General features: G+C 49.4%; 2 protein-coding genes across 4 annotated transcripts in view; one reads left to right on the plus strand and one right to left on the minus strand.

The window, feature by feature from the left end:
- On the minus strand, positions 1-10,005 carry Gstz1 (glutathione S-transferase zeta 1). Of its 3 annotated transcripts, none has more exons than XM_038335835.2 (9): positions 9,861-10,005; positions 6,837-6,888; positions 5,636-5,703; positions 4,957-5,037; positions 4,516-4,641; positions 2,905-2,983; positions 2,355-2,407; positions 1,389-1,438; positions 1-714 (listed from the first exon to the last, which is right to left on the minus strand). In XM_038335835.2, the coding sequence occupies exons 1-9, from the start codon at positions 9,873-9,875 to the stop codon at positions 588-590; spliced, it is 651 nt and encodes a 216-aa protein (XP_038191763.1). In that variant the 5' UTR covers positions 9,876-10,005; the 3' UTR covers positions 1-587. The 3 variants fall into 3 exon arrangements, with proteins under 3 accessions (XP_038191763.1, XP_038191764.1, XP_038191765.1); XM_038335836.2 differs by lacking the exon at positions 9,861-10,005 and adding an exon at positions 7,135-7,241; XM_038335837.2 differs by lacking the exon at positions 9,861-10,005 and adding an exon at positions 7,025-7,051.
- The window catches only part of Pomt2 (protein O-mannosyltransferase 2), a 46,406-nt gene continuing 41,843 nt past the window's right edge, over positions 9,754-14,316 (plus strand). The window contains exon 1 of the mRNA XM_038335833.1: positions 9,754-10,540. Coding sequence (XP_038191761.1) covers positions 10,083-10,540 — 458 coding nt within the window. The 5' untranslated portion in view covers positions 9,754-10,082. The remainder of the gene's footprint in view (positions 10,541-14,316) is intronic.

The raw sequence follows: 14,316 nt of genomic DNA on the forward strand, positions 1-14,316 counted from the left end.
TAAAGGAAGAAGGTTTTATTCTCGCTCATAGTTCCGGCCTCCAGTCTACAGTGGCAGGGAGGTCAAGGCATTAGTGGGAGTCTTGATCACAGCTGCACCCATAGTCAGGCAGAGACAACGTAAGACAATGAATGCATACACGCTAGTGCTCAACTCTTCGCTTACTCATCAAGGCTCAGGATCCTCTGCCGCCCTTGACGAGTCTTCCCACCTCAGCATCACCAATATAACTCCCCACAGACATTCCTAAAGGCCCTTCCCTCAGGTGACTAGGTCTTTTTCTCAGGTTGACAGCATTAGCCATTACAGCTGCTCGTGTCTGCCACGCCCACTCTAACACATGAGAAGAGGGTTAAGGCAGGATGGAGTTGAAGGAGAGATACATTCTACTAACTTAATTTCCCTAGAGAAGACTCTGATACTGGCAGCCTCAAAGAAATGTCATGGACTCCAAGGGTTTCCGCTGCTTCCTCAGGGAAGAGGTCAAATTCAAGCCCTCTGCTTCAGCTCACTTGTTCCTGAGCCTGTCCAGCCCATCCAGCTTCTGAGCCCTACTCCCTTCCCTGTGCAGGAGGCATGGTCTGGAACTATGCCCGCAGCTCGGCAGGTGTATCTGGCTGTCGACTGGGGTGAGACACTTGGAAAGCCTCTAAGGCCAGCAGGGCCTTGTTGATTTGACAGATGGTAGGGTAGTGGCTGAGGTCCACCTTGAACCTGTGGTAGAGAAGCACTTGTAAGCCAGGGTTTTCAGGGACACTGCTGTGGGCAGCGGGGAAAGCAGAGGCAGGGTTGGATGAGGTCCAGGGTTGCCGTGCAAGGCCAGAAAGCAGCCCTGCCACCTGAGGCGTCTCATTCTCTGGGATGCTCTGAACGGGTCTGGAGTGGCATCGTCTGGCATTATTCCCCTTTTGTTCTCTAAGTGATGACTGCTGTGAATTCCAGAGTCAGGCATTTGTGTAGACTGTCCCGTCACCCACGATAATAGATTCTTAGGGAAGGGAGTACGCTGTACATGTCCCTGTCCCAAATAGCAAGCATGATGCCTTTCAGCAGGCCGTGGAGGGAGCTTGCAGAGCTCACTTCTAAGCAGACACTCCACATCTGGGTACAGCAAGCGCGTATTCTTGGGGGCGATTCCCTTAGATAAGCCATCTCCTCTTAGGAGCGAGGGCTGTCTATACAGGACCACCCAGGCTACAGTGGGCATAGTAGAGACATTTCAATGATTTCTTCTGCCATGTCTATGCTCAGCCAGAGCAGCTGGGGTGGCCTGGTGCAGCGGCTCCTTGGCATTAAAGAAGGGCTCCCAGGAGATGCTATCTCAGTGTCGATGTGGAGGTCCTGGCGGTAGGGGAACGTGAAGGAAGGTTGGCAAAACTTTCTCTTACCTTTCAGCATTTGCCACTTGGGGCACTAAGCACAAATCAGCCATGGACACCTGGAAGAAGACCAGGGGAGTTTGCACAGGGCTGATCACCCCAGACTCACTGGCAAGGCTAGCTGCTACTGCTGACTGGACTGGAGCTGCACTGGGGTTGCCAACCCAACTTCCTGTCTGTTCCATTTTTTCTGCCATTCCTATAACCCCTCAGTTCCTCTGGAACTGTCTGTCCTTGTCCCCTGAACTGTAGCATTTCTCCCATGCCATACTCTAGTTTCCCTGACAACCAACCTTGTGGTAGCCAGAGAAGGCCTGACTGTGTTGGTGGTGGTCAGTGTGCTTGTTGAAGCCACCACTGCTAGGGACTTAGTGAGGACTCCTAGCAGAGAAGGAACCATGGGAGCAGACTACCACAGGCCCAGAGCCTTAGTCTGCATGCGTCTAGGGCTCCCTAGTCCTACAGTCTCCAGGGTGCAAACCTGAAGGGAAACATTTACCCTTCAGCTGATGCCTGGAACACCTTGCCATCTCAGAAGTGTGCCCCTCTGGTCTAACCACATCCCGCTATGGTTAGTGCAGTGGTTTTCAACCTTCCTAATACTCATGTCGTGGCACCCCCAGCCATAAAATTATTTCGTTGCTTCTTCATAACTGTAATTTTGCTACTGTTCTGAATTATAATGTAAATATCTGATATGAAGGATATGTGATATGGAACCACTGTGAAAAGAGTGTTTGACCCCCAACGGGGTCACTACCCACAGGTTGAGAAGCACTGCTCTGGAGGAAGTGCAAGAGTGAGCTGAGGTGTCTGTACTAACTAACTGCCCAGGGCAAAGGTGTGCACCAAGAGGCTGGTCCCAGGGTCCCCTCCAGGTATCTCCTTAGGACAAGGAGATGCTGGGTCTAAGTGGGAGGACGAGAGCCTGAGGTCGGCATGCAGGCCACAGTGGGCAGCTCTGGGGATACTTACTTCATCTCCTACACAGTACTTTCCTGCTGTGCTCCGCAGAATCTGCTCCAGAGCTGTGGAGAGACCATATGGATAATATTTACATCCGCCTCTCCAGGGCATGCCTCCATAGCCATGAAATAGGTGGACATTTCAGTGCTAGGCCGGGGCGTGGGCAGAGTCTGCTGTAGGGAAGATGATAGCCAGGACTAAGAATAATGTTTCCCGTGGCTTCTCTGTTCTCAGAAGAGACGAGACTTGCAGCTGGTCAAGGCAACAGCTCTCACGGACGGCCTAGCATCCTGAGGACAGGCACCATCGACTGCGGTGCTCAGTGAAATAGAGGCGGGGCCATCAACAAACTGTGGGGCCACAGGCCCCCAGGTCTGGGGTTCACAGGAGTTCTGGAGCATAAAGCCATCCTTGAGCACCGGCCCAGCCCACCACCTTCCTGTCCACGGTCTTCTCATCACCCCACTGTCAGGATCAGAGAAGCCTGCGAAGCTGGGTTGGACGCCCAGAGCCATGTGTGTATGGGTCACTTCTCTGAGAAGCCACTTGGACAGCTCACCATTGAAGCCAGAAGTAATAGCTGCCTGGGCCCAAGGCAGCTGCTTCTCCTCTCCCACTTGCTTCAGGACGGACAGGTTCTGCATGGTTCAAGAGAAAAAAAAAAAAGAACGAAAAATAGAAATCTGATTGTTCTGGGAGTCAGCTTGAGTTTTCCCTTTGTCAAGCCTCTGCATGGAAGGAAGCTCAGTATCCATCTGCTCTAGCTATTGACCTGTCCTGCTCGCCTCTGGGCTACACGGGACCTTCCTCCCATCAGGTCTCTGAAGTTGGAAGGAGCCGCCTTCTTGGGCTGCCCGAGTTCTCCCAAGTATTCTGAAAGCCATGTGATTTTTGGTAGCAGTTAGCAAGACTAGGGACATAGGATGATGGCATGACTGACAGATGCAGCTACCAGCCAAGGCCTGTTTCTCTCACACCCAACACTCTCCCCTACTTGGTCTCTTGAAAAGAGGCTGTGTGATACCTGGGTGGGGGTGGGGTGCATGGGACTCTAAGGACCGAGACAGGTGTGTAGGTGTGCTGGACTGGCTTCTAGCGATTATGACTAAGGAACAATGCCCATTGTTAAAAACAGCAAGATGTTACAGGACCCTTGTGGCACTGGTGCACAAGGGTCCTCGCTCTGATACTACTCAGCTGTCACCCTGCAAGGCCACTGCTCCTTTTTAGAGCCATTATCTTACAAAGTAGAAGCTGGCACAGATAAGTGGTTCTAATTCTTGCCTTTCTATTTTACAGGTAAAAACTTACTTTAAAAACAAAACAGAAACCTTTAAGAATCCCAATACTGGCATACTGTGTAGTTCAGGGTTTAGGGTTAGGGAAAACAGCGTATGACAATAAAACAATTTAAATGGACTTACACTATGCTGATCTACTGAGTGTACAGAGTCACACTATGTCTGAAAATGTATCTTAATTTTAAAATAATTTATTACTAAAATATACTAACGATAAAAAAATCATTAGAAAAATGACACTAACAGACCTGCTCAATGAAAGACTGCCATAACCTTTCAACTTGTAACAAACCAAATGAAAACTAAAACGCGGGGCTGGAGAGATGGCTCAGAGGTTAAGAGTACTGGCTGCTCTTCCAGAGGTCCTGAGTTCAATTACCAGCAACCACAAGGTGGTTCACAACCACCTATAATGCTATCTGGTGCCCTCTTCTGACAGAAGACTGTCTGCTTAATAAATAAATAAATAAATAAATAAATAAATAAATAAATAAATAAACCTAACCCGCAATTATCCTTGAAGCAAAGCAAAGTGCGGTGAAGCAAAGCCTATTTGCAAATATGACACAGAGAGAATGAGCAAGAGCTGCCTAGGATGGAACTGGAGACTGTACCCAGGCCTGCTACTCTCCGTTTCCCTGCCTCAAACATGCCTATACTCCCAGGCCTCTGAGTAGAGTTGGAGACCCATACTGACAAAGGACTTCTGGGATTCCTGCCACCTTCTGCCATGTGGGCTAGGTCAAGGCCCCTCAGAGTTTTTCTTTGTTCTGCTGCTCCCCGCACCCACCAGCTTCTCTCTGGCTCATCACGGTGAACATGAAGGGATGCGTGAGAGTCGTACGAGAGTGCGGATGTAAAGTGCCAACCTGAAGGGGCTGGATGCCGCTAGCGATGAGGTCGGAGATCATGCGCACAATGGCTTTCTTCTGCGGGTCCTGAGGCAGGAGACGTGGGGTGGGCCGAGTCTCTTCCAGGTACTCTATGATGGCCAGCTGTCCAGAGGGAACATTGAGGTAGGGAAAGGGCTTGGGATTCCTGGGTCAGAGGCCAGAGGCCAGAGGCCAGCAAACTACCTTTTCCCAATGGTACCACCACTACCTCTGTGCCCTCCTCAACTGAAGCACTGTGCAGGTCTTTCAGAGACCTTGTTCAGCTTGGTTCTTCACACGCTCGTCCATTCTCTCTCCTTCCCTCTCCCATATACTCAGTGAGCCCCTATTATGCTTGGTGTCTAGCCACTTGTGGGTTAGGAAGAGATGTCAGGTCTTCTCATTCAGAACTCTGCCACTCCGAAACCTTCTACTCACTGACTGGCCAATGGTGATTCCATCAATCTTCAGGGCTGGCACTTGCTTCATAGGATTCAGGGTCTGAAATTCCTTCGAGAACTGTGGAGACAAGGCCATGGTGGACTAGGTGTCCTAGCTTAAGTTGCCTAAAGCAGAATCAAGTAAGTAGGAAGACTGTAGGCCTAGCACCAATCCATATTTCTCATCCTTAGAGAAGGACTTGGTCCTAAGGCCAGGCTAATCTCTGAGGAGCCATGCAGTATCCTATTACCCCAATGATCTGGATTTATGGTTTTACCTGTCCTCCCCCACTTTTTTTGAGACAGGGTTTCCTCTGTGTAACCCTGGCTGTCCTAGAACTCAAGAGATCCAACTGCCTTGGCCTCCCAAGTGCTGGAATTAAAGACGTGCCATCACAGCCCACCTTCTTTCTGTACCCTTTAATGTTGCTACCAAGTCAGCTCCTGCCTCAGTCATCCATTGAGAGGGTCTAGTATAAGGAAAGGTCCCATTATTCTCATAAAATCAGGCACTGACCCTAGTACCCTGACCCCTTCCCCTGGCTCCCATTGCTGTCAGGAGAGCCAGCAGCAACCTCCTGTTACAGGAACCATGAAATATAGGTTTCCTCCAGTGCACAGCCAGTGCTCCATCTGGTACCAATTCTCATATTGTGGGCCCGGGACAGCTTCCTTACCTGTTGCCCCCCATCCTTTATGAGATTGACGGGCACTGTCTCATAGTCAATGCCTTTTAATGCCAGAGCTAGAAGAGACCAGAGCGGAGTTAGGGGATGACTTCTGACTAGACTCTCAAAGGCAGCCCTGCCAGTGCAATGCCAAGAGCCTCCTCCCTGCTGGTCAGCTCTACTTTGGAGTGAAAGTAATTTAGGCTGAGAGAGGGGCCAAAGCATACGCTCTACAAAAACAACACTCAATTCTTTGGCTTCTGGCTCAGTCAAGGTAGAGCCTCTGGGGTCCAGGAGAGGACTATTGGATAAGTGAGAGTCACCGATGATGGCTCTGCAGTTAGGGCAAGACTGGAGATCGACGGCGTGGGTGCAGATTCTACTGCACTCAATTGTGAGGTGTCTGGCCTTGGGCAGGTAACTTAATGAGTTTCTCTGCCTCAGTTTCCCCAACATGACAAGCAGCACTATGTAGTAGTTCAAAGTGTGGGATATGGCTAGGTGTTTAGCTTACTGAAAGGATATGAGATTAGGAATGGTTAAAGCCAGTGTTCAATTGCTGGTGCCAAATCAAAGCGAGTGAACATGGACATGAGCCAGACTACATGGTCCAAACTGCAAGTTTTCCAGGGCAAATTACTTAACCTTTGTGCCTTGCCTTGTTTGCACAATGGGGATACTAATATCTCTCTTATGATAATGGGGGAGGACAGGGAGGCATGCACACAAAGGCGCTGGGCACAGAGATCTCTGGTGCTCAGTGCTATGACAGTGACCTTTGCCAACAGTTGTGCTCACCGGGGGAGTGAAAGGTCAGTCCTGGCCCAGAGCAGAGGCTTCTAGTTCCGGCTCTCCCTAAGACTGTGACCAACTCCAAACAGTTCTGTTTGATTAGCCAGATCAAATAAGAACAGAGGGAGGCCAGCTGCTCCCTGAGTCACCAGGGACCTCTGGATCCTGTGAACCTACTCTGGCCATGGTTGCTAAGGGGTTCTGGAGTACGGTGTGGCAATGGTGGCACTCCCAAGGGGAAAAACAATCCCCTTCCTCCCACTCCCACTGTCTTCATATTGGACTTTCTGGGTGGAAGTGCCATGCAGAGATAGAGGCTCCAGGAGAATGGGGCGCTGGCTGCTGGAGGTGGTGGTGGTGGTGAAGTCCTCTGTCCCTGCCTCTGCCATTCCCATCCTTCCAGAAACTGAGCTCTTACCGATTCGAACTCTCCATGTACAGGAGCTTCGGAAATAGGAATAGAGGACAGGCTGAGGAGAGAGAGGATGAGGCGGACATTAACTTAGGCTTGAGTTTCCAGCAGTAGGTGCCTGGTGGAAGCAGGTACCAGCTCCCAGGCAAAAGGCCCCAACCCCAGTTTCTTGCTATTGCACTGGGACTCCTTACTCGGGCAGGCATCTTGACAACTCAGGCCTGTCTTGGGCCTAGTCTTGCTGCTCTGAGTTCCTGAAGTACAAGTGTCCTCCAGAGGAAGGACTTTCAGGTGCTAGCCTTACCTTGTCAGTCATTGTGCTGCCGGCCTCCCAAGCAATGTCTTCTCTCAGAGAGCTGTGAGGCAGGGGGAGGAACCCAAAGGGATGGGTCCCAGGAGCCAATGGGAAAGCAGGTTAAATAGGCACCAAAGGATTCTGGACTCTGGTCAGAAAGGGCGGCTTCTCAACTTGTGAGAGGTTTCTTTTAGTCGTGGCCGGGGCAAGTCTGGCACTCAGGCACCCAGTGTAGCCTGGCTCTGAGGGAAAGTGGGCAGACTTGGGGTCCGGACCTGACTCAGGAAGCAGCGGTGTGTGACCTGAGACGAATCCCTGCTTCCTCTGTTTATAAAACAAAAGGCTGCCCTAAATGATGGCAGCAGCTCCTTTCGTCCCTGGCAGAGCAGCTTCTTGTTTACTGATGCTTTGCTGTCCATTGCCTTGAAGCTCCCCATTCTCGAACTGATGGCAGATATACCCATTTGCCACAAAGTGAAGTCGCAAGCTGGGGATTCACAGGGCCCTGTCTGGGTTTCACAGTACCAATGGCCCCTCACTTAGGAGTGTCTTCCTTAACAACTTTCTACCTTATAATGGTGCAAAAGTAATAGGCATTTGTTTCGAAACTGGACTTCAGATTTGGTCTTTCCCCAGGCTGGGCAGTGGCATTCAGCCACAGCTTGGTGACCATGGGCTCATTATCAGGATTATTATGAGGCACTGACCATGAGAGGGGCAAACATGATCAGCACTGCTAAGGAATGCTTCATGCGAAGGGTGTTATACACTGACTGCACCAAGGGTGACCAAAGTCATGGTCACCGCTACTACTCTCCCTATGCCCTTAAGAAGGAAACTAAGTCTTAGGTAATTTCTGTTCTTATCTAGTGGTAACTATATAGCATAATCTTAAACTCCAGGTTGTGCCTTCAAAGAGCTCCAGTGGACGCCTGAAACCACATACTACCCAAACCCTGTATTATTTGTTTCTTATACATCACCTCAGTTTCAATCCCTATTGCTATAATAACATACTCCCAGCAAAGGCAGCCTAAAGGAAAATCGTTTATTTGGGGCTATAATTCAAGATACAGTCCAGGGGGCGGGGGAGGAATCAAGACAGTAGCCTGAAACAGCTGGTGCCATCCCATTCTCAGCAGGAGACAGAGCAATGAATGTGTGTCACTGCTCAGCTAACTTCCTTGTTTTTATGGGCCCATACACAACCCAGAGTGTCACCCTCCCACGTCAACTATCTGATAAAGATATGACCACAAGTTAGCCTAACATACAAACTCTCTCCCAAGTATGTCTGGAGGCTTGTGAGTTTAGATCCTGTCAAAATGACACCAACTATCACATGCATACAAACATACATACATACCTAAGGTTTTCTTTATAAGTTAGACACTACAAGAGATTACCAATAATGATGAAATAGAATAATTTCAGTAATTTACTATTACTTACTATAATAAAATTGCTGTGATCGGTACTCTTGAACTTTGTGGCCAATAGTATGTAAAACAAGGGCCGCTCACACAAGCACTGTAATATCGCGACAGCCTAACCACTACAACATCTATTAAGTGGCTGACAGGTGGGGAGTATAGATAGCATGGATATACTAGACAAAGGAAGAATTCACTGCCCTCTGCTGTGTGAGATTTCCCCACGCTACTCACAAAGGCTTGCAATTGTCTCTGAAAGTTTCCAGGTAACCAGGGTTTCCCCTTGAACCAAGGCTGACCGACCACAGATAAGGAAATCACGGGAAGAGAAATAACAGCCACTCACCGACTGCAAACCATCTGGCACTTGCACACCTACACTTTTACTATCAAGTAGAATGTTCGTTCATTTAATCAGCGCACCTGGAAGAACTGTTTCCAACTCATATATGCACTGTGATTATTCTGGCAATTTTAAACTTATTTGCAGGTTGGAAGTTGTGGGTGATTCAGCCCATGCGAGGCGCTACACTTCAGAGCTACATACATCCCCAGCTGGGTTTAAGCCATTCTTACATGATTCAAATTCCGAAAATCACATCGGTATTGTGGAAAACCTATACAATATTAACCTGATGCAGTGTCCGTTGCATCAGACGACGCGCCTCAAGCTTTATGCATTAGACTCAACGGAGACCCTTATAAAACAGATTGTCAGCCCTGCTCCACCAATGGCTTAAAGACAATGGTTCTAGGATAGACTAGAGGGCTACGACTTAAACCAGGGAGGCTCCAGGCGCAACTTGGAAGGCGAAGGCAGGAGGGTCACGAGTTCAAAGTCAGGTTGAACTACATAACAAGACCTCGTTTCTTAAAACCAATAAAGACAAAATTAAAAGCCTGGGAAGTCACCACATGTAACCGTTAACGATGGAAAGTGTCACATCTTCCCCTTGCCCTTGGTGCATGCCTGGGCAAACAGGGCGGCCGAGAGGTGCACGCAGAGCACCGCGGAATTGCAAACGTTTGAAAGTCCTACAAGAGCTCTGTACCCACGAGGCACGGAAGGGTGCTACCGGACGCCACCCAGAACGCTGAGCCCCTGAACCTTCCCGACTCAAATCAGACCGACTACTTAGCGCTCGGCGGCCAGCGCGCAGGTGCAGAGTGACCCGGCGCACAGCATGCCGGGAGTCGTTGTGGAGCCGTGCGGAGAGGCGCGCTCTCAGCGGCCGCCTCGTCCCCCAGCTGTTCTCCGTGTTTCTAAGTAGCAACCCTCAGCCCAGGAGGCGCGGCACAGACCTTCCCGACTTGCATCTCCTACTCGGCCAGTCAAGAAAGTCAGCTCTCGGGGACTAGAAGATGACTGAGGCCTAGCGGGGTCCAAAGAGCGAGGGTCGAACTAGATGGGTTTCCCTCCGTCGGGTTGGCCCCGGCCCCGCCTCCGCCTCCCGCGCTGCTGGGAGTTGTAGTTCCTGAGCCGTCCCGAGTCTCTCCATCCTTAGCGTCCCTCCGCCTCCCGCAATGCTTTACGCCTCAGGCCGCTTCCTAGCGGCCCGGGCGGCCACTACACTTCCCGCCCCGCCCAGAGCCCGGGGCCTGGCGCTCCGCGGCAAGCGGAGGGAACTACAAATCCCAGGGCACCTCGAGACGCCCTCCTATGACTCTTGGACGGGGTTGCGGGCAAGACCCAGCGCGACTCCGGTCCGGAGGGTAATCCTCAGAAAGGGGAGGATGCCGCCGGCCATAGGCGGAGGCCTAACGGGTTCCGAGCTGCGTCCCCGGAGGGGCCGCTGCGCGCCGCAGGCTGTCAGGGCCGTGGGCAGGGACACGGTCCGCCGAGTTGCAGCACAGAGCCTTAAACGACCTGCTTGGAGCTCACGGAGCTTCGAGGCGGCAGGCCGGTGGGCCACGCTGGCTGTGGTGACGCTGTTGTCCTTCGCTACCCGCTTTCACCGGCTGGACCAGCCGGCGCACATCTGGTAAGTGACGGAAGGGACTTGGCGGGCACTATGGCAACTGGGAGGGAGGGACGCCTCCCTCTGATTGGCCTGAGGGCACGGAGGGGGCGGGATTCACCGGAGGCGCGACCGGTCTGTGGGGGTAACTGAGGAATTTTTTTGGGGGGGGTAGGAGGAGGGAGCGAGGGGCCGCTTCTCTATAAGTCCAGTCACTGAAAAGAATAGGTTTGCCCTGATGGGGGCTAGTGGGTCTCAAGGTCTGCAGAAGAGGCTCTCATGTCTAGGCTACCTGCCTTTCAAATGGTGGCACCCAGAGGTGCTTTGAACTCTCCTCAGAAAATAGTAAGTTTATAGTGCATAATATCCCAAGGTCTGGTTTTCAAAGATATCAGCATCTTTGGAGTTAGGTTCTTTCATCCGCTGCCAGGTCCCACTGGATGACATGCCATGCCCAAAGAGATGACTGCACCTGCAGTCCAAGGAATGACAAGTTTGGAAAATGTGTTTTATCATTAAGTCACCCTGTTCTAGAGAGACATTGCCATATCTCTCAGGTTTGCTAGTTGCAAGCGCAGCCGTAAGATATGGCCCAGGTCAAATGCAGTCAGGACATTCTAGATACCATCTTGGCCCATGTGTGGATGTACAAGACATTGATGGAGGGCTCCCTCTCTCAACAGGCTTTATTACCCCTCAGTCACAGACGGGCTTGGTTTCTAAAGCAGATGTCCCATGTTCATAGGCAGCTTTGTCAGCTGCTCCGATTAGCGTGGCTGACAGAGGCAGAGACCAAATCTGTTCAGTTTGTCTCATACAGTGTTTAATTGTGGCTACTGTCAGGGAGACTCCAAGCAGCAGGATGATGCCGGCCTTGGGTATTTACCTCAGCTGTATCCTTCAGGGTCCTGGATTCAGCCTCCTATGAGTAAGGGACCAGCAAGTCTCATTTCAGACAGCATGAATGTAGTCTAAGGCAGTAAACTACCCATTAAGTCCTGTGCATAGCAGTTTAGATTGGTTCTGTTCATTGGTATCATTGCCAATAATTACAACACTTATGGAGAGATATTTGGTGGCCCAGTCCTTATATACTAAAATTATCTAAGGAGATTCAGGTCATTCAGTTCAGTTTTATCTGGATCATCATTTAGTTTGATTTAGGCCTCTGCTGCATTGGTTTGGTTAAGACCCATGGGCAGTATATTGAGTAGTTGAAGCCTCAGTGACTGTGTGGGCATAACTAAGGTCCCTAGCTCTTTAGGGAAGAGTATATGATACACTCTGTAGAGTGAGATAGACAGATCATTGTGCCATCTGCGTAATAGCACACATTACCAGGGAGCTCTTTTTGAGGCATTGGTACGATGTCATCAGCCCATCAGAGTAGCTCAAGACTGCCCGTGTCCATCCACATGAGTTTTTCTGTTTCTAGCCACAGGTTGAGTTCCTGCCATCAGCTGCCTCTTAGTGTAGGTGGCCCATCTGAACGTTGCTGGGCTCTGGGGTTTGACTTTGGGGACAGAGAGAATTAATGTTTCCATTCACTGTACATCCCCAGAACGCTAATGCCTTTCTTCCTCAGCCCTTGAGGTTGTCTCTGTCCTATAACTCTGCCCGTGGTGGTAGTGTGTCCAATGCCAGTTTCCATTTTCCGTCCCTCCCATTGTACCCTGTTTATGTCCAGACTTTATTACAATAGGCATTGGTAGAAAACTCAGAGACATGTGTGTTTTTTCTCTGACACAGGTGGGCAGTGTAGGGAGACATGTACTCAGCTAAGTGCCATTGTGTTTATGTTCTAGGCCATTTGGCTCTAGTAAGACATTCCAGGAGATGAAACTAGTATTAAATTTGAATATTGTCACCTTTTCTTACCCTTTTCTGCTGACCTACAGTGTCTCTAAGAAGAAAGACATACCATGGTCATGGAAACCACAGTCAGTTTTCCTAAGCAGCTTTGTAAAACTCCACTCCCCACCCCCCGGTAATTACCCAGTTGGTAGTCAAGAGGAGATGAATTTTTGTGGGGATGAATACATAAGGACCAGAATATTTTCTCAAGTCTGTAGACAGGAGGAGGTGATGGGGGCAGAGTCAGAACCCTTTTTAGTTGGTTTCTGAGGTAATTGTCCAATGCTTGACAGTATCAGTTGTTTGAGGTTTCTGGGAGCCTGGTTTGTCTGTCTATTACTTTGACTGTTGTTAGATGACCATTGTGACAAAAAGGTGTACCACTGGCAGACTAGATGGTTTGGAAAGCTGATAAAATGACATTAATTGTAAGGACCACAATGATTTATCCGGTCACTGAGGCAGCCTTTCTGTAGTTTGAGCAGCAGTGAGGCACTGATGAGGACACAGTGTCTTAGGAATAGGCAGTCAGTGCCCTCTGCAATGTAGAATCCTTCCTACTCAAAGCTTTTTTTTTTTTTTTTTTTTTTTTTTTTTTTTTTTTTTTTTTTTTTTTTTTGGCAGGAGCCTGCTATAGCAAGCTTTTTTTTGACAGACTATCTTTGAACTGCCAGCCCACAAACAATGACCTGGAGACTTAATATTAATTATTATTATTATTTTTTTTTTTTTTGGTTTTTCGAGACAGGGTTTCTCTACAGCTTTTTTGGAGCCTGTCCTGGAACTAGCTCTTGTAGACCAGGCTGGCCTCGAACTCACAGAGATCCGCCTGCCTCTGCCTCCCGAGTGCTGGGATTAAAGGCGTGCGCCACCACCGCCCGGCTTTAATATTAATTATGAAAGCTTGGCCTTACCTTATGCTTTTCCCCCAACTAGCTCTTATAACTTAACCCATTTTTTAAAGTCTACATTGTGCCACATGGTTCAGTTACCTCTTAGTATGGCACATCTGACTTGTTCTGAGTCTGCTGGTGAAATTATACTCCTAGATTACATCTCCCAATTCCTCCCCTCTTTCTCTCTCTCCTCCCCCCAGAAGTCCCACCTATCCTTTCCTGCCTAGCTATCAGCCATTTGACTCTTTATTAAATCAATCAGAAGGTGCCTTAGGCAGAGACATACATTTACAATGTAAGCAAATATTATGCAGCAGCTTGGGATGCCATGGTGGCTTCTGCTTCAGAGACCTTGGTCTTTTAAAACTTTGTGCTCAGTCAGTTCCTGATTCTACATGTGTTATCACCCTGGTACAATACCCAGGCTGGATCGTGTAGGCTTAATTAGGCCTAGAGTAGCTCGTCATATCAGAGTACATCTGTATGATGGGTGTCTTCATGAGTAAGATGGACGACTCTATCAGTAGGCAGACAGTTTCCAGCTCCCTGGAGATTGAGTCTCTCAGATATAATCCTCTAAGTGGTGTGTCAGACTCTTCGACTCTGATTGCAGTCAGGCAGCCAGAGTTGTTGTCTTAGTTAGGGTTACTATTGCTGTGATGAAACACCATGACCAGATTAACATGGGAGAGAGAGGCTTACACTTCATATCACTGTTCATCATCAAAGGAAGTCTGGAGGAGTGCTGCTTCCTGGTTTGTTTCCCATTACTTGCTCAGCGGCTTTTTTATAGAATCCAGGACCACCAGCCCAGGGGTGTCTCATCAATCACTAGTTAAGTAATGTCCTACAGGCTTGCCTAGAGCCTGCCTGATCTTGTGGAGGCATTTTCTTGGAGGTTCCCTCCTCTCAGATGCTTTTAGGTCAAGTCAAGTTGACATAAAACTATTGAGCACAGTTGTCTTTAGGTAAAATGGCTGGGCCACCCAGTGGCTATCATCAGCTTTTTATGTAGCCTGATCCTAAGAGAACCTGGTCTGGGCTCTGTAA

This window comes from Arvicola amphibius, chromosome 7 (assembly GCF_903992535.2).
Source record: "Arvicola amphibius chromosome 7, mArvAmp1.2, whole genome shotgun sequence".
In the NCBI taxonomy this organism is placed as follows: Eukaryota; Metazoa; Chordata; class Mammalia; order Rodentia; family Cricetidae; genus Arvicola; species Arvicola amphibius.